Raw genomic sequence first — 25,412 nt, 5'->3', positions numbered from 1 at the left:
TCTGGTCTCCCCATGGTGCAGTGATTACGCACACCCTGTTTGCATGGCACTGGCAACAGAAGATGGAGTATGGCTTGCCTCACCATGTTTCAGGGCTGCTGACCACATCCTGAGATCCTCTTGCAACCAGGCCCCAAACCTGTCTTTCTGTCTTGGCAGCCATGGGACTGGCACCAGACTCCATGCAGTGTTCAGCACCTAGGACCCCAGGGCTTCAGAAAACCCAGAACCTAATGAGACTCATGCTAGTGTGGAGAGGGGAGGCAGGGCTGGGACTCTATAATGGTGCCACAGGTCAGGGGCAAAAGTTTGTAGGGGTATGCAAGGATGGAGAGAAACTGGGGACCCTTCCCTGGCATCCCATGCCAAGGAAAGGCAGGAGAATTTGCTTGGTGCTCCTGGGACAGGGGACTAAATAAGACCCACAGTTAATAGAAGTTCATGAAGTGGGGAAAGGGTGTAAATGGCTAGCTTTGATTCAGGAAGGGCCTGTAAATGGAGTGGGGAATAGTTATTCCCTATGGGCCCCAGTGCCCCCAGCACAGGACTGAAGGGCACCCAAAATTGATCAATGACAGGCAGAGCTGGGCAGGTCTTTCAACTGGACGTGCGGTCATTCACCTGGCCCCAAAAAGTGCTGTGACAGAGCCTTGGACTTCACTTTGCCTGGGTACGCAGCAGGCTGAGCACATTCTGGTCAGAGGGGTTGGCTGGGGCCCTGCTGGGGGGGGGGGGTTCATTCCCTTTTCTGCCAAAATGTGCACCTTATTTCTAGCCTACAATCTTCTGGCTATGAACCCCCTCTGACAAAGCATGTGCCCACATTTCCCTCTTCAGCAAGTTGCACATACAAGATAATAGCCTTCCACTGCTATTCTTTCAGTTCAAGCAACACAAGTCTGTGAGGTGAAGTGAGAGGAACCTGACTTGCTGATGACTTATGTGAGCAGTAATGGACTTTATGACCTGTCAATTTTCTTTGAAAACCAAATAGAAATGATGCCATAAAATGTAGGTTAACATATTTTAAGGAGGCAAAGTCAAGTACAGAAACATCTGGATGAAAGTTGCCTGTGCAGCAAACTGCACTCCTTAGGGCATCTGCATTACAACACAGTCTTTGATGACATGATCACACACTGATCCCTACCCAGGATAGATGGGGATCAAAGGATGGAAGGGGGAAGGGCACAAGGGATTAATCTGAAGCCTCCAGGCTTCCATCCAGCTGTTACTACCCACATCACTCCAGCTTTCAGCTGGGGTTTCTGTGCTCTTTCTCCCTCCCCCAGCTTCCACTTCCTGCCCCACCCCAGCCTTAGAAGTTGGACAGCCCTACCTGAAGCAAATGAAGCAAGAAGTGACAGGGAGAGAAAGGACAGTGTCACAGTTAACATAGTTGAACCTCGGCCTGGAGCACTGGATTTTATTCCTGCCTCTGCCACAGAGCTCCTGTATGATGCTGGGCAAATCACTTAATCCAGATTTTCCCCATGTGATTGAAAACTGTGCACTCCTCATTTTACCCCTTGAGGTCTGAGCTGCAGAAGGGCTGAGCACCCCTACCTGCAACTGACCCCAATGGGAGCTGGGCGGTGAACATACATAATGCTGAGTGCTTTGAATGATCAAGCACTGGACAGTATAGATTGAGCATGCAAAGTCAGTGGGCACATTTGACCACAATCTCTTTGCACCATAGCTCCTTGCTGGTGAAATGGGATAGCATGACCTCAAGCAGTGAAGTGGGAAAAATTAATTCCTGATGGGCTGGGAAGCACTCAGATGTGCCAGCAAGAAGCACAGCAGGAAACTTAGGAGCCGGGGATGAATGGTAGGAGGTAAGAGAGGCAGAGGCTGTACATCACAGAACTACTGAATATGTGCAGCACTTCAATACAGCAAGGATGGACAATGTGCAGTGTATGTTAGAGACTATACAAAATGAGCTGAGCAGTACGGGATGGGCCTAGTGAACATCCCTTCAGGTTAAACATTCTATGCACTGAGTAGGGCAGCATGTGACTGCATAGTCAAAGACTGTCTTGTAATGCAGGCACATGATGGGCCAAACTGCACTTGCCCTGTGCCTCCACTGGCTCCAGAAAAGCCCCCCAGGCCCTTTTCTGCTGGTCCCAGCCTCCCAGCTCCACCCCTCTGCCATTTGCTCTTGCAGCATTCCAGAGAAAGCAATGGAGGCCCACAACATTCCAGACCAGGGGCTGGATCTGTTCAGCCAAAAGGAGGTGGGGTGAACTGCTGCCCACAGAAATGTGTTGCAGGAAGCAAGCAGGCTCTGAGACAGGCATGGCCTGCATCTAGAATCTGCTAGGGCAGAGGTTCCCGAACTGTGCTCCGCAGACCAGAGCTCCATTCAGGTGGTCTGCAGAAAGGTTGCGAAACAATTGAGAATATCTGTACTTGTAAGACTACTGATATTAAAATATGAGTTGTGTGCTTTGATTTGTAGAACAAAAAAAAGTTTATTAAGTGGTCCGCCAAGACCCTCAGCAATTTTCAAGTGGTCTGCGAAAAAAAAAGTTTGAGAACCACTGTGCTAGGGGAATTCAAGGCAAGCCCAGTCATGATTTGCCACATGGTGCCCCCCCTGTGGTATTAATCATCAGTCATAGCCACCCAGGTATCTCATAGCACATCCTCCATCTGGACTGCTATGTCACAGGAAGAAGTCAAGTTCTCTTGCCTCCTAGTCAACCTGGGATTAGAGTGACTTGTCTGGAGCCCAAGCTCTAGCTTCTGCCACCATCTCGGTCCTATGGGCACAGATCAACTAGACACACTCCTTTGCCTGCTCTGCTTTCAGTGCAGGCTGCTGTGCTCACTCTTACAGTGCCCCCACCCAACGTGCCACACAGACACAGCACCCTTCTACATCAACTGTTGAAGAATATGTGTGTCAGATACATAGCCATGGGGCTGAGGGCTGGCACTTAGGGAGTGGAGGAGTCCAGTGGGAACTTTCCCAGGCCATGACCCACGAGGGTGCATCTGAACTGATTCCTCCAAACCATGGACACTACTGCTCCCCTGCCAGGACCCTCTTTCTTGGAGCTGCTTGGAGAAACTCAGGTGCCTAGGAGAGGGACACCAAACTGACCTGCTTTTTCCTTGCAGGACAGACAGGAACCAATCTCCCAAGGTCAGAGACAGTGAGGAACCCCTGCTGCAGGCTCCAACCCCAATCACATGGCTGAACTGAAGGACAGCCAACTTTTGGAACTGCCCCTGCAGCTACCAGATGTAGTTCTGCATACACCAGTGATTTACTGGGCCAGCACAGTTCAGCCAGCCACATGGGTGAGAGTCAATAAGCACTTCACACTGTTGGTAGCTTGTGGGGACTCCATAGATGGAAGGGGGAATGGGCACACCAACCCTATGACCAGCTGCACCTGTCCCACCACCCCTCTTCTCTTACCTGACTGGCGACGACCTGCCAGGTGCCGCATGTGCACTGGTACCTCATCCATGGGCTGGTTTGACCTGGTTTTCTTCAGCCCCTCTGGGCTGCACCTGTAGCGAGGTGGGTCTGAAGGGGCAGAGAGGAAGCACATGCATGAGGCCCAGCTAAAGTCAGTCCCAGTTCCTTCAGGCAACCTGGTGGGCCCAGATGTGCTCCAGCACACGTAATTTAGCCATTGTGGCCCTCTCTCAGTAGGTGCCCCATGCAGAGAGGTCACAACTGCTCTGTGTGTGCAGAGCCAACCTCTCTGCTCAGAGATGGCTGTTGAAAGTTTCAATGGGCCAGGCATCAGACCCTACAGTGAGCCCTTCTTGCATATGGGCAGGGAAGGATGGAGAGCCAGGACACCACATGCCCCAGCTCTCACTCTCAAGACCAGAGGGTGCTTTTCAGGAGTGAGGATTAAAACCCCAGAGCCTTAGTGGTGGACAAACAGACAGGTGCACAGCCAGCCAGCACTTACAGTAAGAGTCCATTTCCAAGATGGCTTCCTTGGCCTAGGAAGGAAGAAGACCTCTTGGTTAGTGAAGCATGGAACAACATGCCAATGCCAGAGCATTGGGACCTTGCAGAGGTGCTGCATCCCCCTTTCAGAAATCCCTGCCCCTGGGCCTGGGCCTCATCCCTGGCACACATCTCTGGCCACATAAAGCACTGTGTTCCCCAGCCTGGCACACTGAGGGTGGTGCATCAGGCCAATTCTGTAGTTTGGGGGGGCCAGGCTGGCTGGGGATGCCAGTCCTCCTCACCTTCTGGGGAATTATGGCATGATGATTCTCCAGGATGAGCCTCTTGATGTGGTGGGTCCACACCCGCTTCTCCTCCACGCTCCTGGCCTGAGGCAGAGACATTATGGATTACAAACACCTTCAGCTTCCCTTTCCCTGCTCTGAACCCAGCCTACCTTTCCTGACCACCTCTAGCCCAGCCCCTGAGCCCCCATCTCACCCCAGCTTGCCCCATCCAGCTTCACCCCAGGCCTGACCAGCTGTTATGCACCTCCAATAACATCCTGTCTGGCCCTTGCACCTCTCTAAACTTTGACCTGCCCAGGCCCTGTGACCGCCCTAGCCCTGCCCAGCCAGCTCCTCACGTACCTGAAGGCTGTACTGCTGCTTGCTGTGCTTATAGTGAGTGACACTGAAACACAGCGAGTCTCGGGTGCTCTCAATCAGCATCAAGGAGGAACACTGGGGTGTGGGAGACAGGTATCAGCATCAGGAAGCAGAGCTTTCTCCCTGGAAGCTAGCACAGGCACAGCCCCAAGGCTGCACCACCCGGGCAGCCATTCATTGGCACACCACTGGGCAAGACAGCCAGAGAGGTAACAGGGAGCAGCCAGAGCCTAGAGTAGATGGGCTGTGTCAAGAGATGGCTGAGAGCAGATGAAGCATGGGGGGAAGAGAGATCAAGAGCTGCCCAAGGAACAAGTCTGATGCTAGGGAACAACTGCCCTGTTTGGGCCTGGGATTTCAGCCCCAGGCTAAGTAGGCACTGCAGTGGCTAGCAGGTATTGTCACCAGGTGGCCAAACTACAAGTGAGGCTTTTCCTGTACCCAGAGACAGCCTGCTCTGATGGGAGGTAAAGGGGCATAGGGAGAAGGGATAGGCAGTACAGTGGGTAGGGAGCCAGTGGGCAGAGACTCCTGTAGCTAGGCCCTAACCCACAAGTGAGCAACAGGACAGCCTGGCAAGAGAAGTCCCCAGACACATGCCCTCACTCCCTGACACTTGGGAAAGGGGGCCCTGAAACCCCCCACCATCTACCAAGTGCCACAAGGGAGTGTGAGGCTGCTTGTGGCTGCAGCAAGGTACCGGGATGTGGCTCTTGTAGATGAAGTGGTCCCCACGCTTCTTGGTGATGAGCAGGGTCTTGTCAAAAAGGAAGAAGGTACGCTCGTTGCGCACCCGCTGAACGCGGAAGGTGCCCTCCAGCACCAGCTCCCCATACGTGGTCAGATCTGGCCCCTTCCAGTTCAGCAGCAGAGACTGGATCTCCTGACCAGACAAGAGCAAGGGTGAGTATGAACACCTTGGTCTGGTTGCTCAGTTCACCCCAGCCATAGTGCTAGGGGGAACACTAGGTCAGAAACCAGTCTAATGTGCTGCAGGGACCCTTGCTGCCAGCCCTGACACAAAAGCCACTGCCACATACCTCCTCCCTATCCCCTAGTGGAAGAGTTAAGCCACCTTTCGGGAGTGGTAGGCTGCATGAACAGGGCTAGGGCCAAAGGTAGGGCAATACTGCTGACCCAGCCCCTGCTGCTACTGCTGCTTTTCCCCCATCCCCCTGCCCACTGCAGTGCCACTGACCTGCCACTGAATTGGTTATAACATTCCTGACACCAAACTACCACCCAGCTCCAATCACTCCCCATGCTGAGCTGCCACCCAGATCTGACAGCTTAGTGGGCCATGTGGACCATATATTGCTGATCTCTGCACTACTGTCCTTCTGCCTCATTCCCCCCACCCCACAGGATTAGGAGCCTCTGTATTCCAAATCCCCATGTGCCTTCATAGCTCCCCACACCTTCCCCTGCTCTCAGTAACCTGCAGGCGCACGGCGTGTTCATGCTTGCGTTTCATGTCATTGATGTACCAGGCCACGCAGGTCATGGTGTCAATAGCCTCCTCCACCACCTCGTAGCCCGACTCTGCCAAGTCAAAGTGCTTTGCAATCTCCTGAGGGCACAATGGAACATGAGGGCACACCCAGCCCCTCAGCTTCCAAGCAGCTCCCAGCCCCCTACTCAGCCAGCTCCACACCCAGGCCTACTCCCGCAGCACCTGACCCACTCATACCCTCCCACCTGAGCCCTGAGATCCCTGCTCCCCAGCCTTCCTCTCTAACAGATACTCATGGCCTGCCCCGACTTGGCCAGGGGGGATTGCTTGGCTTGGGGCAGCAGGGGAGTGTGTAATGGGGATGCTCAAAGTGCAAGCTTCAAATAGGGTGCAGCATCCTTGTCAATCCTGCGATCATAAGAAAGGAGGGCTGGAAGGGACCTCACAAAGTCATCTACTCCAGCCCCTTATTCAAGACAGGATCGTTCCCGACTAAACCATCCAGCCAAGTCTCTTTTGAAAGTTTCTAAGCGTGGAGATTCCACAACTTCTCTAGGTAGCCTGTTCCAATGCCTGACCACTCTCATGATCAGAAAGTTCCTCCTAATCTCCAACCTAAATTTCCCTCTGCTACACCTTGAGGCCATTGTTCCTAGTCCTGTCCCCTACAGGTACAGGGAAAAGCCCATCATCTCTATAATAACCTTACAGGTATTTGAAGACTGTTATCAAATCCTCCCTCAGTCTTCTCTTCTAAATAATCCTAGTTTATTCTGCTTTTTCTCATATGTCTGGTCTCCCAGGCCCCTGCTCATTTTTGCTGTCCTGTGCTGGACTCTTTCCAAACTGTCCACATCCTTCTTGAAGTATGTGGCCCTGGACACAGTACTCCAGGATGAGGCCTCACCAGTGCTGAAAAGAGCATAAGAATCACTTCCCTTGATCTGTAAAGCGACACTCCTGTTAATACAACCCAGAGTGCTGTTGGCTTTTTTACAACAAGAGGACACTGTTGGCTCATATTCAGTTTACACAATCGTAGAAAGTTAGGGTTAGAAGCGATCTCAGGAGGTCATCTAGTCCAACCATCTTGTCCTCAAAGCAGGATAAGCCCCAACCATATAATTCCAGCCAAGGTTTTGTCTAGCCGGGTCTTAAAAACCTTCAAGAATGGAGATTCCACAACCTCTCTGGGTAACCTGTTCCACTGTTTTCTTACCTTCCTAGTGAGAAAGTTTTTCCTAATATCTAACCTAAACTTCCCTTGCTGCAACTTGAGACCATTGCTCCTTGTTCTGTCATCTGCCACCACTGAGAACAGTCTAATTCCATCCTCTTTAGAACCACACTTCTGGTAGTTGAAGGCTGCTATTCAATCCTCCCTTAGTCTTCTCTTCTCCAGACTAAATAAGATCAGTTCCCTCAGCCTTTCCTCATGTGCGCCCCAGACCCCCAACCATTTTTGTCATCCTACATTGGACTCTCTCCAATTTGCCCACAAATTGGCCCACCAATTTGTAGTGGGGGGCCCAAAACTGGACACAGTACTCCCGATGTGACCTCACCAGTGCTGAATAGAGGGGAATAATCACTTCCCTTGACGGGCTGGCAACACACCTACTAATGCAGCTCAGTATGCCATTAGCCCTCTTTGCATCAAGGGCACACTGCTGGCTCATATTCAAGCTTATTGTTCACTGTAATCCCCAGGTCCTTTTCTGCAGAGCTGCTGCTTAGCCACTCAGTCCCCAGCCTGCACTGGTACATGGGATTGTTCTGTCCTAAGTGCAGGACTTTGCATTTCTCCTTATTGAACCTCATAACATTTCTTTTGGCCCAATCGTCCAACTTGCCAATTTGTCTCTCTGAATCCTATCCATTACCTTCCAGTGTATCTACTACTCCCCCACACTTGGTAGCATTTGCAAACTTGCTGAGGGTGCACTCCATCCCATCTTCCAGGTTGTTGATGAAGATATTGAACAAAACCGGCCTCAGGACTGACCCCACTTGATATCAGCTGCCAACATCTAGTAATCAAACAAGCTATTGATTACTACCCTCTGAGCCCTGGTCTATATTTCCTTAGCTTGTTGATGGGAATGTCGTGGGATACTGTGTCAAAAGCCTTGCTAAAAGCAAGATATACCATGCCCACTGCTCTCCCCTCATCCACAGAGCCTGACACTACCGCAGAAGGAATTCAGGTTAGTGAGGTATGACTTGTTCTTGGTGAATTCATGCCGACTGTTACTGATCTCACCTTGTTCTCCTCTAGATGCTTTATAATGGAGATTCCTTGAGAGCCTGCTCTGAGAACTTTCCAACTATAGAGGTCAGGCTGACTGGCTGGTAGTCCCTTAGATCCTTTCTCTTCGCCTTAAAGATGGGTACTATATTTGCCCTTTTCTAGATGGATGGAGGGGCTGCCTTAGACATGAGAAGGGAGGGGCCAGGAGGCAGCAGCACAGGGAAGATACCAGGTAGGTGTGGGCAAGAGCTGGGGTGGGGGTAGTGGACAGGGTGGTGGTGGTGGATGGGGCACCAATACCAAGAAACTGTTGACAGAAGGCAATGAGGTGGGGGTAGGCAGAGGCTTTGCAGGGCCTGGGGGGGGGGGGGGCACTGCTGCCTGGCTTACCTGGAGCAGCAGGTGGTACTTGAGAATCCTCTGGACAGGCTTGAGCAGGTAGGCTCCCAAGGGCAAGGCATGCTGCATCTGCTCCTGGCACTCACGGAAGAACCTGACCTGTTGCTTGTTCTGCATGCATTCAGTCAGTGCCGCCACTGAGCTGCAAGGATTGTTACTGGGATGAGGGGGGATGCCTAGGTGCCATGGTGAGGAACACAGGGCACAAGCAAGGCTCAGCAGAAGCCAAGTGGCATCCAGTGATGACGGGTACATATGACATCCTAGGCTGCCAGGGAACAAGTACTTTCCTCCACCATCCTGGAGCGCAGATGTGCCCCCAGGTTCTCCCACAGCCATGACACAGGACCTCCCATCTCAGATTAGACCCTGGGGGCAGCGGGCCCCAAATCTATCCATGACTGCATGGGCAGCAGGGCAACGTTACCTATGACCTCCAACTCAACTCAAGCTCTTGCTGCCAGACCCCCAGCCCTCAGGAAGCACCTGCTACAGGCCAGGGAGGGGACAAGGTTTTCCCCATAAGGCAGTACTCTCTACTGCCAGCCAGTGTCCAACCCTGTGGCAGTAGAGAGTACCCACTCCATGCCCACACTTACTTAGGGTAGTTGTTGCAGTACTGCGTGTAGATGTCAAAATCCTGGCTCTGCAAGGAGAATGAGAGGGAGTATAGCCAAGGAAGGGAGCTCCCCACCGCACTGCCTCCTGAGGTTCAGCCCCCTCACCTACAACCCATTCACAGTGCCCCAGCCCATCCACCCTGGCACCATGAGGCACCCCATCCACCCTCCTCTCCTCCCTTTCCCCCCTACCCCTGGCATTTCTACAGCCAACCCCATCCTGGTGCTATGACCCCCACTGCTAGCTGGAGTCCTTGCCATCTGTCAAGGCTTCACTGCCTCAGCCATGTGAGGTGGGAGGCCCTCTCCCATCATGACAACTGGCTTCCGTGTCAACCCTTAGCTTCTCAGCTCCCCCATGCAGCACCATGGTGCAATGTGCTACCAAGACATCCCCCAGGGAAGTCATCCATGTCCCGCTTACCCTGTCTACGAAGCACCTGGCCACAGCTACAGGGTTGTTGTCACAGCTCTCTAAGTCGTGCAGCAGCTCACTGAGTGGAGAGTGCATTGGTTGTCTGGGGCAGTAGCTGGGCTGTGCTGCCCCCACAAAGTGAACAAAACCCGCTAAGAACATACATGCTCAGGACAGGTAGGTACATGGGCTGGGCACATGCTGCAGGCATGCAAGAAAACCCCCAAACACACGAACCAACTGGCCAGTGGAGCATGCAGGATCCAGACATGGTACCCACCTGGGCAGGGCCTTTCAGAGCCAGCAGAGAATCAAAATAGAGCCAGGGTTATGAGACATAAGAGATGCAGTGGCCAGATGCCCCCTGCCCCAGACCCCAGCAGCTGGCTCTCACTGTGCCAGCCTCAGCAGCCCTTCATTGTGCCATGTTCCTGTCCCAAGCAACACACAGTCTCTATAGACAGAGTGGCCTTCACCTTGCCCTCAGGGCTTCCTGCCAAAAGGCTCTTAGCGGAGACAGCTTCAGTGTCAAGAACAGGACTGATGAGCACCCACAGAACTGTGGGGAGAGCCCAGGGTTGGGTTTCTAGGGGGCTGTGCATCAGGACTGGGGGCCCTAGCAGGGCTGGGGGGGGGAGAGGCCAGGGCTGAGATATTTAGGGCTACAGGGCAGGAGTCACGGGCACAGACAAATCACCATGGCAGTAAAAGGAGGAAATTGGCTTAGTGCTGGCTCTCCTGCACCACAGGAATGCAGCAGCATTTCTCTCTCTAGAAGAGGGGGAAGAGGAGGGGCCTTGGCTCACCTGCTCAGCTCATAGATGTCCTCGATGTTCCCAAAGAGTGCGCTGACCTGGTCTGGCTGTAGCAGCTCCTCCCGCACATCAATGATCTTGCCCAGGTAGCCCTGTAGGATGACCATGACCAGAGGTAGCATAGGCCAGCACCTCCCAAAGGAACTCAGGGCATATTGCAGGCAGTGCCAGGGGACTCCTTGTCCTCCTGGATTACAGCTGCTTCTGACTAGCAGGGAGCTCCACCCTCAGGGCCGGGCTAGTCAACTGGCAGCAGAACCATCCCCCATCCAGGCCAAAGCCTTCCTGTCCCCACCACTGCCCACAGGCAAAGCTGTGTTCTGCACCATTCCTACCCCTGGGCAGGTATTAGGCATCTGGACTCAGGCAGAGCTCCTAATCCTAATCAACATCAGCCCAGATTCACATAACATGCTGGGAACTCCCCTTGCCCTAGAGAAGCCCGGGTGAGAAACACCACCCAGCACTAAACCAAATCCCAGCCCCTGAGGCAGTATGGGGGACAGTCTCAAACAGCCATAGTGCAGTTTTCTCCCTCCTTAACTCTTCTTATTGATTAGCTGCTGGGAGACCAGAGACCCTGGGCATCCCCTGCATGGGAGAATGGAGCCCAGAATAGTAGTAATCTGTGTCAAGCTAGATACTCCACTCCCATTACCAGCCCCTGTGGATGTCAGGAACAATGGGGCGCCCCCAAAGCCATGCTGGGCCAAAGTATATGATGTACAGAGGTATTGAAAAGCCCAGAGTCCCAACCTGGGGAAGGCACTGCCCTGCCTAGCACTGGGGAGTGCTCACCTCCACAATGCTGCGCAGGTCCTGCACATACATGCGCTCTGACTCCACAATCTCCAGCACCACACGCTCCACGTAGCTCAGCTCACGGCGGCCAGCAGTGGAGGCCTTGGAGCCATAGGGTGAGAGGGAGTGGGAGCCTTTCTGGCCCAGCCAGCCCCTTGGAGATGCATTATTGTTACTGTTGTGCAGATGGCTGACCCGCAGAGCACACCTATCCCAAGTTGGTCCCCGGCGCCTCTCTTCCTTTCCCTCCATGGCGTGGCTGGCATGAGATATCAGGTTCACCAGGTACTCCAAGGCATGCAACCCTGCAGAAGCAGGGACAGGCATCCTGTCATATCTGCCAATGTTGTCACAGAAGGGGCACTGGACGACTGAGGAAGAGACAGAGGCACTGTGATTAGGAAGCACACAGTCCCAAAGACTCCCCACTGCCAGCATCAGAGTTCAGGCTCATAGGACACCATATGCTCTCCCAGCTCAGAACAGGGTGAGCAAAGTGGGAGCTGCAATTGAGAGGGATGATCCCATGAGGTGCAAGTAGAAGCAAAATAGCAGGGCCTTGCCCTGGCATCCCTAGTTCACTTGCTGTGGCTGGGCTGTCAGTAATGCAGAGACCTCATGGCTCCCTGGGGTAGCAGCTGGCATGTATGTTGGGAAAAGAGAGACACTCTTAGTCTCCTGCTGGGCACACAAATCAGTGACCCCTCATGAACACTCTGGCATAGGTGGCATACCCAGGGCCACTTGGCAGGAAGTGGCAGAGATAGGTCTTAACCACAAAGTCATCCCCCTGGGAACACAAATACATACTTACATTCAAAAAGCTGTTGTCTCTTCAGCAGCAAGTGCACCTCTTTCACCTCAGCAGCACTGATGGGCAACAAAGAGGAGCCTTTGCTCAGTCCCTTAGCAGAGCAGAGCTGCTTCAGGGGGCTGAGCATGAGGCCTGTGCTACAGAGCCAGTGGGGGCTTAAGCTCAGGGAGGTGTATGGCACTGAAAAGCCTTCACTCAAGGGAAAGCCAGCAATGGCTGAGGATACAGGGGTCCTGACACATATGCACCTTTCCCCTCCCCCTCCCCCTCCCCCCCCCCCAACTCATACACACACTTTCACCACCTCCCACCCCAAGTCAGAGAGATGGGAACCAGCCCACTTTCCCCCAGAAGGAGCTACCACTTGAGAGCTAAGAAATGCCAGCCCCATAGGATTTGTGGAGAGCCCTGGAAGCTGGATGACATGGCTCTGGGGTCTGGATTTGGCTCACAGACCCAGAGTTAAGCATCCATGTCCTATACCCATCACCAGAGCATCAGGCCTACAATGCTACTACAGAACAGGATTCCCCCACCCCAATCTCCCCAGAAGGGGATGCTCTGTTTTCAGATCTCAGGTAATTTGCTTCCTCGCAGTGTTGCCACCCCCCAGCAGAGTTCCACATTTTTTGCAGCATACACAACCAGGAACACACCCTCCAGAATAGAGCAGGTGGGCATGTGGCTGCAGGTCTGTGCTGCTCCAGCTCATGGGCATGGCCTCACTGATCCTTATCCCTGCCCCAGTTACCGCTCCCCAGAACCATTCCTGCAACCTGCCTCCAGGGCTTCCAGCCAGGCAGACTCCCTTTCACCCCAGAGCTTGGAGATACATGCTGAAAGCCAATCCTTGCTGCCCTTTTTCTCCCAGATAAACATGCTGGTTGCAGGCCAAGGCAGCTCAGTTTGTTCCAGCCCAGGCAGTGTGAGCTGGCACCACCGGCCTGGGAAGGAGCAGCCTGCAGGCAGCAGGGAGAGGCTTAGCGCTGCTGCGTCATCCCTGTACCTGGATCTGCTCTGTCACCCTCCCATGCACCCACACAAAAGAGCTGTGCCACACCCAGGGGGAATTCTCTTGATAAGCTCAGCCCTGGATGCTGGGCTTCCTCTAGGCACCCTCAGCCTTTCCTGCCTTTACTTAAGTCCACAAAAGAGCCATCCCCACTTTTGTGTGCTACAGACATGTGCACAACAGTCCTCAAATGCAGCCAGCTCTGTGAGGGCCAGGTAGCACAGCAGAGGGAGAGGGATCTTCCAGCCCTGGCTGCAGAGGTGTGTCATGGAGAACATGAGCTGCTCCAAATTAAGGGGGCCTTGGTTTGCAAGCTACCCCGTGCTCTCACTGGGCTCAGGTATCCCCTCAGAGACACAAGAGCCCAAGCAGCAAGGGCAGGATGGGAAACAGCAGAGCAAGACAGGCTGAGAGTGCTTTTTTAATCCACCTTGGGTCCTAGCAACTTTCTAAGAAGACCCTGGACTTTTCTGGGCAGGTTGCACACACCTACAGCTGTAATATCTGGCAAATGATTTTCAGCAGTGGAAACCTCCAGCTTGGTGCCTGGGTTTTTAGATCAGCACCTACATCATGCTGAACATTATGGGCCCCTGTAGACACCAGCCAGAAATCAGGGCCTCCCCATCACGCTAGCTGCCACAAAGCTTCAACAGAGATCATCTCTCTCCCCACCCATTTTGTCAGACGCTACCGAGCCACAAAGGCAGCCAGGGCCTCAACACTCAGGAGCACCACACACACCTGAGCTCGCACAGGTTGCAGCTCACTGCTCCGTACATCAATGTGATACCACACAGAGCTGCACTGCCACGCATGAAGAGAGCCCTAGAGCCCCCCTGTGGAAACTGGACATAACCCTCCATAAGGCCCAGAATTGACCCTGTGGGCCTTTGCTGCCCTACACTTACGGCTCCAGCAGAGCTGGAATGAGTGTGCCTTACAGGACTACCACAAATAGAAAAGATGTACAGGGCTCATGCAGAGCTTCACATATATGGTCCCTTTCATAGGGATGGACAGGTGCTTCCCACTCAACAGCCTAGGACTGCATTTTGCTGCAAACTTCAAAATTTCTGGGCTTCACTGAAAAAGATGATAGATAGCAAGCAAGCCCTGGCAAACCAGTCCCTTTCCAGACCCTATGAACCTATCCTTGAATGGGCAGGGGCATCACATGCTCCCACTGGGCACATTTTTGCTGGAAAAGGGCTCCACTCCAGAAAGGACAGGTGAAGAATATTTAGCACACTCCTTTGAGTCCCAGGCACCTTCTGGCATTCATGTGAGAATCTCAGCTCGCAATTATGGCTGAGGGCTCAGCACTTCTGTCACAGCCAAAACGAGACCCAAAGTGGTGTGAGAACAAAAAAACAAAACAGATCCTGGCAGCTGTAGCAGACAGTGCTGGGGAGGTGGACCAGCCATTCCAAACATAGTAATTCTTCCTTCTGAACCAATTTCACGCTGCTCTAATAGGCAGAGGGAAGAGTCAGGACATTCCTGCATTTCAAAGCTGGAGGGGCCATTACTTCACCCAGTCTGACATCCTGTAGAGGCTGGAGCAGCAAGCCTCAATCAGGGCCTGCCCTCTCTCTTCCCCCCAAGCTCTGAGATAGAGCATATCTTTTAGAAAGGGATTATGGCCTTGATCTGGAAAGATTCCAGCTAATAGGAAGTTCACCCTGCCAGCAGGATGACACCTCCCCCCCCCCCCTCCCCCCCCCATTTTGCCTCCTGCTACCTCCCAGCCTCCAGGTTTTACCCTGCCTACCAGAAATGGACTCAGGCAGGTACCTGGGGCCAAGGGACTGGTCATACTGGCTCTCAGGAAAGGCTTCTCCTGGAAAGCCTTCTCCCTAGCATTCTTGTGCACCAACGGAGGCAGCACACCCTGGAGGGCAGAACCCTGGGCTTGGAGCCTGGAGACACGGGGTGCATTGTCAGTTCTGCCACTGCCTTGGACAGTGACCTGGGGTAAGTCCCCAGTGCAATTACCTCTCTGCTCTCTGTCAGCAGCCCCCTTACCCATCCACCATCCTTTTAAGTGGGCCAAGAGCCAGAAGTGTCCCAGGGTCCAAAGTTCCCATTTTTACCTTGTTTTCATCCAGAGACCTTTCAGCTACCATGGCGATGGGTGCTAGAGAAACCCTTCAGTTCCCTGAAGCCAGCCCATGGCTATGCTCACCTGGTCTGCCATCCCATAAAAGCCCTTTCAAGAAAGTTTGAAACTAAGGGGGCTGCTGCCTCCACCAGAGCTCCATGGATTGGTTTGGGTGGCTGAAGAACAGAACTACCAGGGCTATGAGCCACATGACAGCCCTACTGGGGTCCACAGACAGCTAAGGCAGCAAGTGGGCTGAAGGTTGATCCAAATTTGGACTGTCCTGGATGGCTATGGCCCCCATAATTCCCAGCTAGTTCCAGGCACAGCACAGGATGAGTCCAGCCAGGACTTCCAGAGTCCATGGTGCTCAGTCATGCACCTTCTTCAGCTGAGGTGGGAGCAGAGACGGTCTAATCCAGAACAGGTATTCAGCCAATCTCTACTTCTGTTAGCACCCTCTGTGCTTGGGGAAAGGATAATGTGCTGTCCCCTAGCCACCCAGCAATCACACCTCCATGTACTGAAATACAGCCCCCTCCATGAAGTGACATAGCAAACAGTTCTTTGACAGGGTTAGCAAAGTCACCCAGTGCTTTACCACATGGATTTCCAAGAGGAACCACATAGCAGTATTACAGGGGGCATGGGAAGGAAGGGAAAGGGTCTCCTGAAGCCCAGGGCAGAGCAGCCAGTGGGTGCAAGGGGCAGGGGAGGGCAGGGGATTAGCACTGTATATTCCTGTCTCTGAGCAATGAAGCTGAAGCAGCAGCTCCAAGAGCCATTGTAGCATGTCCAGGAACCCCAGGTCTACTTGCAAGCACTGACACTATCCCAGTGTTTCTTATTCATGTAGCTATAGGAAAAAAAAATAGCTGCCACAGGGAAGAAACTGGCCATGGAGATCTGTGCTCCCTGACAAATGCACTTGGGTTGCATCCCAAAGACCAGCCCTTGACCCAAGTCCAGTCCACACACTAAACCTTCTCACTCAGACCTGGTGGTGTTTTTAACACAAACTAGTTGTTCTACAGGGCCTTGCAGGGCACAGCTAACACCAACACAACTCATCAGCTGCTTGGTACAGTGGAGGCACCTTTCCACAATTGCTCAACTTGCCCACGAAGGACAGGGGAGCTCTCCCCTAAGCTGCTGGGGAGGAATGCCTAGCACAGCTCAGACTAGTACAGTGACAGGTAGCAAGGGATGCGCAACCAGGCATTCTGGGAATTACACCCGAGCATGTGTAGTCATGGCAGACCAGCAGCTCAAGGGTTACTTCACAGTGCAGTTGTTCTCTTTTGAGTGAGGCTGATTCAAGTTAATTCTGCCACCTCCAGATGCAGTTTAAAATGCAAGTATGTCCCAGAGATGTGGCTCTGTCATCCCCAAATGCTTTGCAAACATGGCTGCAGCTTTGCTGTCAAGTTGTTATCAGTGAGATGCGATCACCTCTGGGGTGGAGTACAACAGCTGTTTAAGCACAGAGCAACACCACAGAAGGAAAAAAAGAAGGAACAGAGGCAAGAAATTGAAAAGGATGCTCCATTTAGAATAGCAGGGAAGGTTATTTAGCAACTGACTGAGAGCCGCCTGCCATAGTAACAAAATGCTGTCTGTCAACGTTAAGATCTACTGCATTAGCAAGCCAAGGGGTACTAGGACTTGAGGATGGAGAATGGCATTATCTGGGATTATGCCCATTGTGTATGAGAAGCAGCAAGAGAGCCTGAGGGACTGTATTCACACCTCAGCGGGGCTTCAGGGTCCCAGCACCTGCAAACAGTGCCACACATTAAGAGATTACACTTGCCTTCGGCTGCTGAACAGACACAGTGGGAGAAGGGGAAACTGAGGCACAGAATGGAAAGGGATTCACCCCAGGCCACTGACTAGGGCAGAGTTGAAGGAAAGCCTGGATCTGCAGCCTTTGGAGTCTAGTGCCCCATCCTCTCATCTAGACTGCCACCTGCAACACAGGTCCAGAAAAGCATTCACTGGTACAGATTACCATATCCTGAGACATGTCCCATTTAAGTGCCAACCTCCTTAGGATGCACAGCATGGCAGCATCTCAGTCCTTGGGAGCCCTCTGGGGGAAGCTGTTTGGCAGGGAAGCAGTTAACGTAGTTAGCATACAGTGGGTCAGGAGGCGGCTTTGAAGTCAAAGAGCAGCAGCCGCCTTCTGAAAACAAGTTTGATAAAAGTGTTATTCAGAAGGGAGTTCTGCTGGCCTGTCAGATTGTCTGCGTGCCTCAGCTTTGCAATCAGCACCCGCCGCTCAGGCCACTGCCCTGCAGGGTCTGGCTCAAAACCCCTTAATAAAGGAGGAGGGCAGGGGCCTGATTTACAAGCAGTGCTGGGCATCTGCCCTCTCAAGAAAAATACCTCCACAATGCAGTGCAATCCACATCTGGCCCAGGCCAAGAGCATCCCCATTTCTTCCTCCCATGTCAGCCTATCTTGCTGTGGAGAACACAGGAAACAAATAGACTGCATCTGTTTGCCAGGCACTCTGGCCCTGTCTGGAGACAGGTGTGGTTGCCCGCAAAGTACGTTTGAGGCGTTAGTGAGACCTTACTTGCAGTGGCTGTGTTTATTGGGTTTGCCCACAGAGAATGGGGCACAGTGTAGCTACATGAGGGTTGGAGCCCTCTCTCAACCAAGGGGCTGGGGTGAGACGTCTTATCCAGTCTCTGGCTCTATGGTGCCCAGGTGCCAGTGGTGGAAGCACTGCAGGGGGTCTCCATACACTCAGACTTTGCACTGCTCTGATCAGGGAGGGGACATTAGGCAGTGCCATAACTAACCTAGATTTTTCAACATTATCCTCTGCAGCTGGACTAGCCTCACTGAGGGAAAGAACACAGTGCCCACTACCAAGCCCAGGCTAGCCACAGGTAGCCCGGCACTTAAGAGCTCCTGGGGAGCAAGACGGGTTCCTCAGCCTACCTCTGTCAGTAGCACAAAATCAGGATGCTTGCTCTCCCACCATTCCCCGTTGCTACTGGGAGGCCAGATACCTAAATGGGCTAGAAGGTTGTGTTCCCCTGTGTCTGGAAAGGCTATTCCAGGGCACAGCGGGCAGGCAGTGCATGGCAGGGCAGGACTCCCAGATGCCAACTGGGCACCTGTCAACAACACAAACTTTCCTTGCAGAAAAGAGCTCAGCTGGAAAAACCCAGCCAGAGCACAAGACCATCAACCCAGAGTGCAGTCTGGACTTGTCACTCACACAGGTGCAGTGCAAAACCCTGAACAAGGAAGCAGAGCTTTGAGCACCCGGACTGGCTTCTTGGAAAGCAAGGAAGTCACAAACCCTCAGCCTGGGATTCCAGCCAGGCCCGCAGTAAATCAAGCAGGGCTGGAGATTAACAGAAACCAGAGAGCATTCAAACCAAAGCTAGTTCAGAGGCTGGCCTTGCAATGCACCTCTCCATGGTTGAATGAGTCCCCAGCATTTTGTGCTGCCTGCAGGTGCAGGGGCCTACCAGATTTCACACCCAGTGCTAAATTATGACAGTCATATGCTGCCAGAGAGTGGGTACAGGCCAAACAAAACTTGAGAGCAGAACAAGTTGGCTTGAAGGGGGAAGCTAACTTTGGGGCCCCCACCTCCCCCAGGCTAGGCTGAGATATGGATTTCTCCTCATAGATGTGAGGGGATTTGTGGCCTAGCAGCCTTTGTAGCTCACCTGCAAATGCCACCTATGACGCCCACCCCTGGTAAGAGCCTGCTGTCTCACTGGGATGTTCTAATCCCACTAAGCATGAGTGGATTAGGGATCTCAATACCACAGCTCCTGGAGGCTGGACAGAGAAGCTGTGAGATTCCAGCAATAGAGCTATCTGCTCCCAGCTCCAGCCCCAACCCCTGAACATGGAGCAATCAAGCACCCAGCAAGTACCTTTATCCTTTTATTCCACCCTGCCTTGGTCCCCTCCCCACTCCCACAGCAGGCACGTGGCAGGTAAAAGCCTGCAGACCTCTCTCTGCTATTTCCTCAATAATCAGATTAGATAAACACTAACACCAGGCTGCAGCCTCAAAAGGACCTGAAGCTGAGAAATGCAGCTGGGCCTAGGAAGAACCACAGGAACTCCTGCCTGGGTCTGGCAGCCTTCCCACCATGTAATCAAAGGACAGCTCTTTCAAGATACAGCCAAGGAGATCTCTGCTTCTTCCTAGTCCATCTGAAAACTGTCAGGGATGGCTCCAGGCATGTAGTGGAATTGATCACTGTTCTTTTGAATACTTTGGGAGCTCTCTAATAGGGATCATCATATTCTGGTTAAAGCGGGGTGCATTGAAACAGCCAGGCCTAACCTGGCCATCATGCCTGTGCAGCTAATACAGTTCTTCAGTTTGCACTATGCCTGCTGGTTTGCTGTGTTGTTGTCATGTACAACAGCTTCCCAGGAATCTATTAAAAGCGAAAGTTGGCTCTCAGGACCACTTAAGTTGTATTTACTGCTCTGTCGCTGACTTTCATTTGCCTGGTTCCTCTCTATCACTCTATCACTTTAATTTGCCTGGTTCCTTGGCCTGCTGATGATGGCAAGGAGCTAACAGTATTGACACATAAATCCCTATACACAACAAGAGAGCCTGAGGGACTGTATTTATGCCTCAGTGGGGCCTCAATGGGCCCCAGCACCTGAAAACAGTCCCACACATTAAGATTTCTCCCAAGGGATCTTCTCTGGCAAGGGATTTCTCCCAATCTCTCAGGTAAGACCTGTAATAGCCCAGTCCAAAACCACCTAGGAATCAAGTTGAGTGGCACTGAGCCAGCTCATTATCACTGGGCCCATGATTAAAGGTGGAATACTTTTGGAACTGCCCAGCACAAACCCACCCAAATATGTTCCGAGATCCCAAAACACCCATGGGAGGCAGGTGCCCAACTCTCCTTTGATATTCACAGCCCATGCTATGGTTATAGCTGCCAGTCCTAAGCACTGTGGAGCCTGGAGTCTGCAGCTTTGGTGGATGACACAGGCTCACCTTCAGCCAGGGAAGCACTTTCATGCCAGCATCTGCAAGCATCAAAGCCTAGTACTTAACAGAGTGGGACACCCTCAACAGTGAGGGAGGGGGCCATGGCAGTGCCTAGCACCAGGCAGATGGAGAGGGAAGGCAACCCCAGCTCTGGAGCCATCTTCCAGTCAGTGGCATAGGCCCAGGCACTCCTGTTCCCTATGTTCACCTGGAAGGATGGGAAGAGAATAAAGACTGAGAGAAGCCAACACTGGCACTTGCTGCAGGACTTTAGGCAACAGGATGAGACATTACCAGACATGTCCAAGAGCTGTCTGCCCTTGCAGCTGGGGCGGATGCAACCAACTGTCTCCCAGAGGAGAGAAAGAGGTACCCTGTTAAAGGAGGCTGAAGCCCTTTAAAAAGCAGAGCTGACTGCACCCAAGCTGGACAGTACCCCCATCTCCACCACTAGCACTCTCACCAGAGCCACTGAGCAGGGCTAATGTAATACAATGCTTGGGACTGGTCCTGTTACCCAGCCCTTCTTCAATGTCACTGGAAGAGGGCACCAGGTTCTCTTAGGCACCTATGGTAGCCTCCAGGCCACAATATTTTCATTATAAATAGGCATCACAACCACCTGAATTACAGAAGTGCCCTAACATTATCTGAGACCAGTGTCTGATTGCACATAGGATATGACACAGTCCCTGCCATAACCAACCACATAAACAAAGTGCAAGAGGGGAAACAACATGCATAAAGTCACTCAGCAGGGCAGTGAGAAAGCTGGAAATTTGCCCAGGTCTCCTGGCTCTAATCAAGCGTCCTGCTCACTAGATCCAGCTACCTCCAAGGCTCCCATGCATTACTTGTTGCATGCCACAGAGCAACCTAAGATAACTGGTAGGGACCAAAGCCACACAGAGTGGCAGGGGATCCCAAAACTTGTACGCTCTACGTGGCAATTGTGTGTGGAGATGGTGCAGAGTTGTGCCAGCAGTGGACTAATCCACAGGTCCCAGGAGCAGTAAAGGAGTTTCCCATAGAGAGGCTGGCCTTTAGGCATGGCTGGTATTTTTGTGAGATGGTTGTTGACAGGGTGAGCTCAAGGGATTCATCCAACACAAGAAGCCTGAAGCCTCAGGGGGGGACTGGTGTGAACAGCTGGGGATCTTGCATCTGTCTCTCCCAGCTGTGGAAGCTAATTCATTGCTACAGCTGGGCTAGAAAAATATGTGCCCAGGCACCACGTCCCAGGGCACTAAAGAGCCCAAGCCCAAGCCCCAGCCCACACCTGTGTAGAACAGTGCAAAACTACAGTGCTGCTGTTAGGCTCAGCAGTTCAAGGGCCTGGTACCCAATCCAGCCTCCTTAGGGACTCATACCAAGTGCCCCAGAACCAGGGGAAGGTGCCAGCTCCTTGTTAGCCACTTCTGTCTCGACAGATCACCCAAGATCATGAGAATGTATGTACAGTCCCATGGGGGTAAAGGGAGCTGGGTAGGGACCCATGGGGTATATAGGCAGAGAGGGAAAATGGGCCCAGCATAGCGGAGGAGAGCAGGAGCAGGCCCAGCCCTGAGCTCCCACGCCCACAGGAAGGAACAGGAGAGTGTCCTATCCAGTCAGCCCCCTCACATTCCTGTACAGGAAACTCTGAGCAAGGCAGTGTTGAAGGTACTTTCCCATGGCTCTCCACGGGCTGGGAGGAAGGGGAGGGGAGAGGTAGCAAGCATGTGGGAAAGCAGCTGGCTGCAGCCCAGGCAGGGAGCAGGGGGTCTGGAATGAGAGGGGGAGCAGGAGCTGGAAGCTGCCAGCTCTGTGGCCCGCCCTCCTGCTTGGCAAGTGCCAGGTAACCCGGGGACTTAGCTCATGCTGTGGATGCAGACACGCATCAAACACTTGCAGGGAAAAAACTAGCTTGGAGCCATCTGTGGGAAGGCTTGCTGGAGGAACCCCTAGCCAAGAGGCACAGCTAGGCTGGGAGGGAAGGCGACTCAGTACCCAGGCAGATTGATTGGGATCTGACTATAAACAAAACCTCTAGTAGCACCCAGCCCTACAGCAGTGGAGGCCGAGAAAAAAAAAAAAAAAAAAATCACACAAATCCCTCTCCCTCTTGCCTCCTTCTCCTTCCAAGATAGAGGCTGCATGTGGCACACAGGGCCAAGCCTGGCCCAGATTTCTTGCCAAGATCAGCCCCCCTAAAACACCAGGGAGGCTCAGTGGGAGAGGTGCCAGTTGCACATGCTAAGTCCTGCTGGAAACTCCAGCCTCAATGACAACTCTATCACCATATGATTTTCTTGGGCCAGTGACAGTCTCCAGTATGGGCAGGATCCAACTGTGCCTGTGGGGTAGACTGGCCCATCTGACTGATGGCACCCCAGTCAGCTGACTCTCCCACAGCCCCATCTGCTCTGTAGTGTAATGGGGAAAAAAATCAGGAAACCCTTAGCTCAGCCCTTGGAGCTCAGAGGAGACTGAAATGTGCTGCAGGAGCTAACTGGTAGAAGACAGGTGCCCACTCCAGGTCCTGGGGAAACAGAGGATGGCTGAAACATGGAGGCTGCCACCATGACTTCAGCTCCATCACATGGGGCACAGCCAGCAGCTGGCTGCAAGATTCCAGCTGCCACAAAGCTAACCTGCATTAGGCTACAGTGCACCAGCAATGCCTCAGTCCTGGCCAGCACACCGGCAGGCTCAGCTCCATCATGTGGGGCACTGCCTATTTGTACAATGCTACAGCCCAACAGGCCCAGGCACCAGAAACCACCAAGTCAAAAACCCACCCTGAGCAAGACAGTGTGCAGGAACCACAGGCCTTGGCCAGACTGTGGCATGTCCACGTTGCCCAGGATCTGATGTCAGTAAAGCTAGAACTCAGTTGTACAAGGAGTCTACCAGTGACCGTGCAGAAGACGCCAGGGAAGCAGTGCTCCTGGATGGGGGACAGCAGGGGACAGCAGCCTCTTCCCATTTGATTCACAATGCTCAGATCCCAGCAGGGAATCTGGGGAGTGTCCAATGTGCATCTCCATGGAACTCATGCTGGGGAGAAATGAGCTGCCCTTTTCCAAGGCCCCAATATACTCCAAGCAGTTAGCCTCTCTAAGCTGGGGCCTGAAGCAACTAAATCTCTCCCCATGCCCCTCACTGCCCAAAAAAACACTGATAACTCTAAAGCCACATCTAGCTGATACTGTAGCTGACCTAATCTACAAGCTCTAGGCCCAGGATGAGTTTTGCCACCAGGCAGTCTGCATCTCAGGCTCCCTCCAAAACTACTGGGAGCAGAGGTAAAAGTCCACTCCCCACCCCCCAAGGGCATTGTCCCCAAGAACGCAGCTGCCCCCTTCAACACTACCGTGGCACAAGGGGGGCAAGACAGCTCCTGGCAGGAGACACGCACAGAAACAGAGCTCAGCGTGCGGATGCCATGCAGCATGGGGGCACCCAGGGTTGTGGCAGCCAGCTCTGTTGCCACGGTAGGGCTTCCCAGGACGTCAGCAAGGAGCCGAGCGCTGCCCTGGCACATCAGCATTCCTCAGCAGCAGGTGATGCAAGCGCCCCAACAGCCCCGTCCTGGCCACCAGCCGCCCACTCTCCACCCTCCTCCCAGCGCCCCAGGCCCGCGGCTTCCACACGGCAGGAGGCCTGAGGGCCAGCCCGGCCCCGCCCCGCCCCGCCCCGCCCCGCCTCCCCCGAGCGCGGCCGGGCAGGGGCAATCTCTGCAGGACCTGGCGCCGCGGCGGGAGCGAGTCCAGCCGGGCGAGGCAGAGGGGCTGCGCCCGGACCCATCCCGCGCGGGCCGCCACAGCCTCCGCACCCGCAACGAGGCGGCCGCGTCCCCGCCCGGCGCGGGCAGGAAGTTATTGCCGGCGGGCAGGGGCGCCGCGTCCTTGGCTGCCGCCGGGAAGAAAGCACAGCCGGCCCCGGCCCCGCAGCTCCCCACGCGCGGACTCACCGAGCCGGGAGCGGCGATGCCAGCAGCCCCGACGCGCAGATCAGCGCCGGCAGGAAGTGGGGCGTGGGGCGCTGGGCCGGGCTGGGCGGGCCCGGGGGAGGTGGAGACTCGGGGCTGAGGGCCGGCTCGCTGGAGGCTAATGATTAACGTGAGCCGGCCGCAACCCAGTCTGCTCAGTCCCTTCCCCCGCAGCGGCGGGGCGGGCCCTTCCCACACGCGGCCCCGCGGGACGCGAGGGGCGGAGGCGGATGGCGCTGCCCCCTCGCCCTGCCTTGTGGTGCCCGCCAGCCGGGGCCTGCAGTGGGCAGCCCGAAGTGCCTCTGGCACGGGACAGACTCCCCGTGCCTGCCCTGCAGCCCCTCCCCACCCGGGGGCCATCGCAGAGGACAGGCCGGTTGTCCTCTACTGACACGAAACCCAACGCCTTTACGTCCTCTGTTTTTCTCGTGGAGAAAATAGAGGAGGGCAGGGGCCTGATTTACAAGCAGTGCTGGGCATCTGCCCTCTCAAGAAAAGTACACCCACAGTGCAGTGCCTAGGCCACTGCATCCCCATTTCTTCCTCCCATGTCAGCCTGTCTCTTGGGAGCAAACGCAGACCTCATCTGTTTGCCAGGCACTCTGGCCCTGTCTGGAGACAGGTGCGGTTTCCCGCAAGGTACGTTTGAGGCCTTAGTGGGACCTCGCTTGCAGTGGCTGTGTTTATTGGGTTTGCCCACAGAGAACAGGGGCACAGTGTAGCTACATGAGGGTTGGAGCCCTCTCTCAACCAAGGGGCTGGGGCGAGACGTCTTATCCAGTCTCTGGCTCCATGGTGCCCAGTGCCAGTGGTGGAAGCACTGCAAGGGGTCTCCATACGCTCAGACTGTGCACAGCTCTGATCAGGGAGGGGACATCTCTTGAAGATAAAAATAGAGGACATCAAGGCATCACGTCAGGTTTCATATCAACAGAGGACAGAGTAGCAAAAAGCCGAAATGCCCTCTATGATGGCCACCCTACTCGGGGCTCAGCTATACGTAGCTTATCGAGGAAGGCTGTCCTGCTGGGTGAAGGCAAACATTTCAATGGCGAAGGAAGAGGCTCAGAAAAGGTCTTAATATCTGGGATGGGGTCATAGTAAATGCAAATCTGTGGCTGGGAAGCCGCTGTCTGTACTCCAGAGACACCCCC

General features: G+C 53.8%; 1 protein-coding gene across 1 annotated transcript in view; it reads right to left on the bottom strand.

Annotated features, from left to right (window-relative positions):
- The window catches only part of PLEKHG3 (pleckstrin homology and RhoGEF domain containing G3), a 33,428-nt gene extending 9,031 nt beyond the window's left edge, over positions 1–24,397 (bottom strand). Inside the window, 13 exon segments of the mRNA XM_059722420.1 lie at positions 3,440–3,550; positions 3,948–3,981; positions 4,234–4,320; positions 4,582–4,674; positions 5,300–5,482; positions 6,038–6,169; positions 8,694–8,844; positions 9,302–9,348; positions 9,747–9,816; positions 10,544–10,644; positions 11,351–11,724; positions 12,168–12,223; positions 24,241–24,397. Of these exon segments, the coding sequence (XP_059578403.1) occupies positions 3,440–3,550; positions 3,948–3,981; positions 4,234–4,320; positions 4,582–4,674; positions 5,300–5,482; positions 6,038–6,169; positions 8,694–8,844; positions 9,302–9,348; positions 9,747–9,816; positions 10,544–10,644; positions 11,351–11,680 (1,339 nt within the window). The 5' untranslated portion in view covers positions 11,681–11,724; positions 12,168–12,223; positions 24,241–24,397.
- Between the last annotated feature and the right edge of the window lie 1,015 nt (positions 24,398–25,412).

The sequence above is a fragment of the Alligator mississippiensis genome, chromosome 2, assembly GCF_030867095.1.
Source record: "Alligator mississippiensis isolate rAllMis1 chromosome 2, rAllMis1, whole genome shotgun sequence".
NCBI classification, from domain to species: Eukaryota; Metazoa; Chordata; order Crocodylia; family Alligatoridae; genus Alligator; species Alligator mississippiensis.
This window is presented reverse-complemented; position numbering and strand designations above follow the sequence as displayed.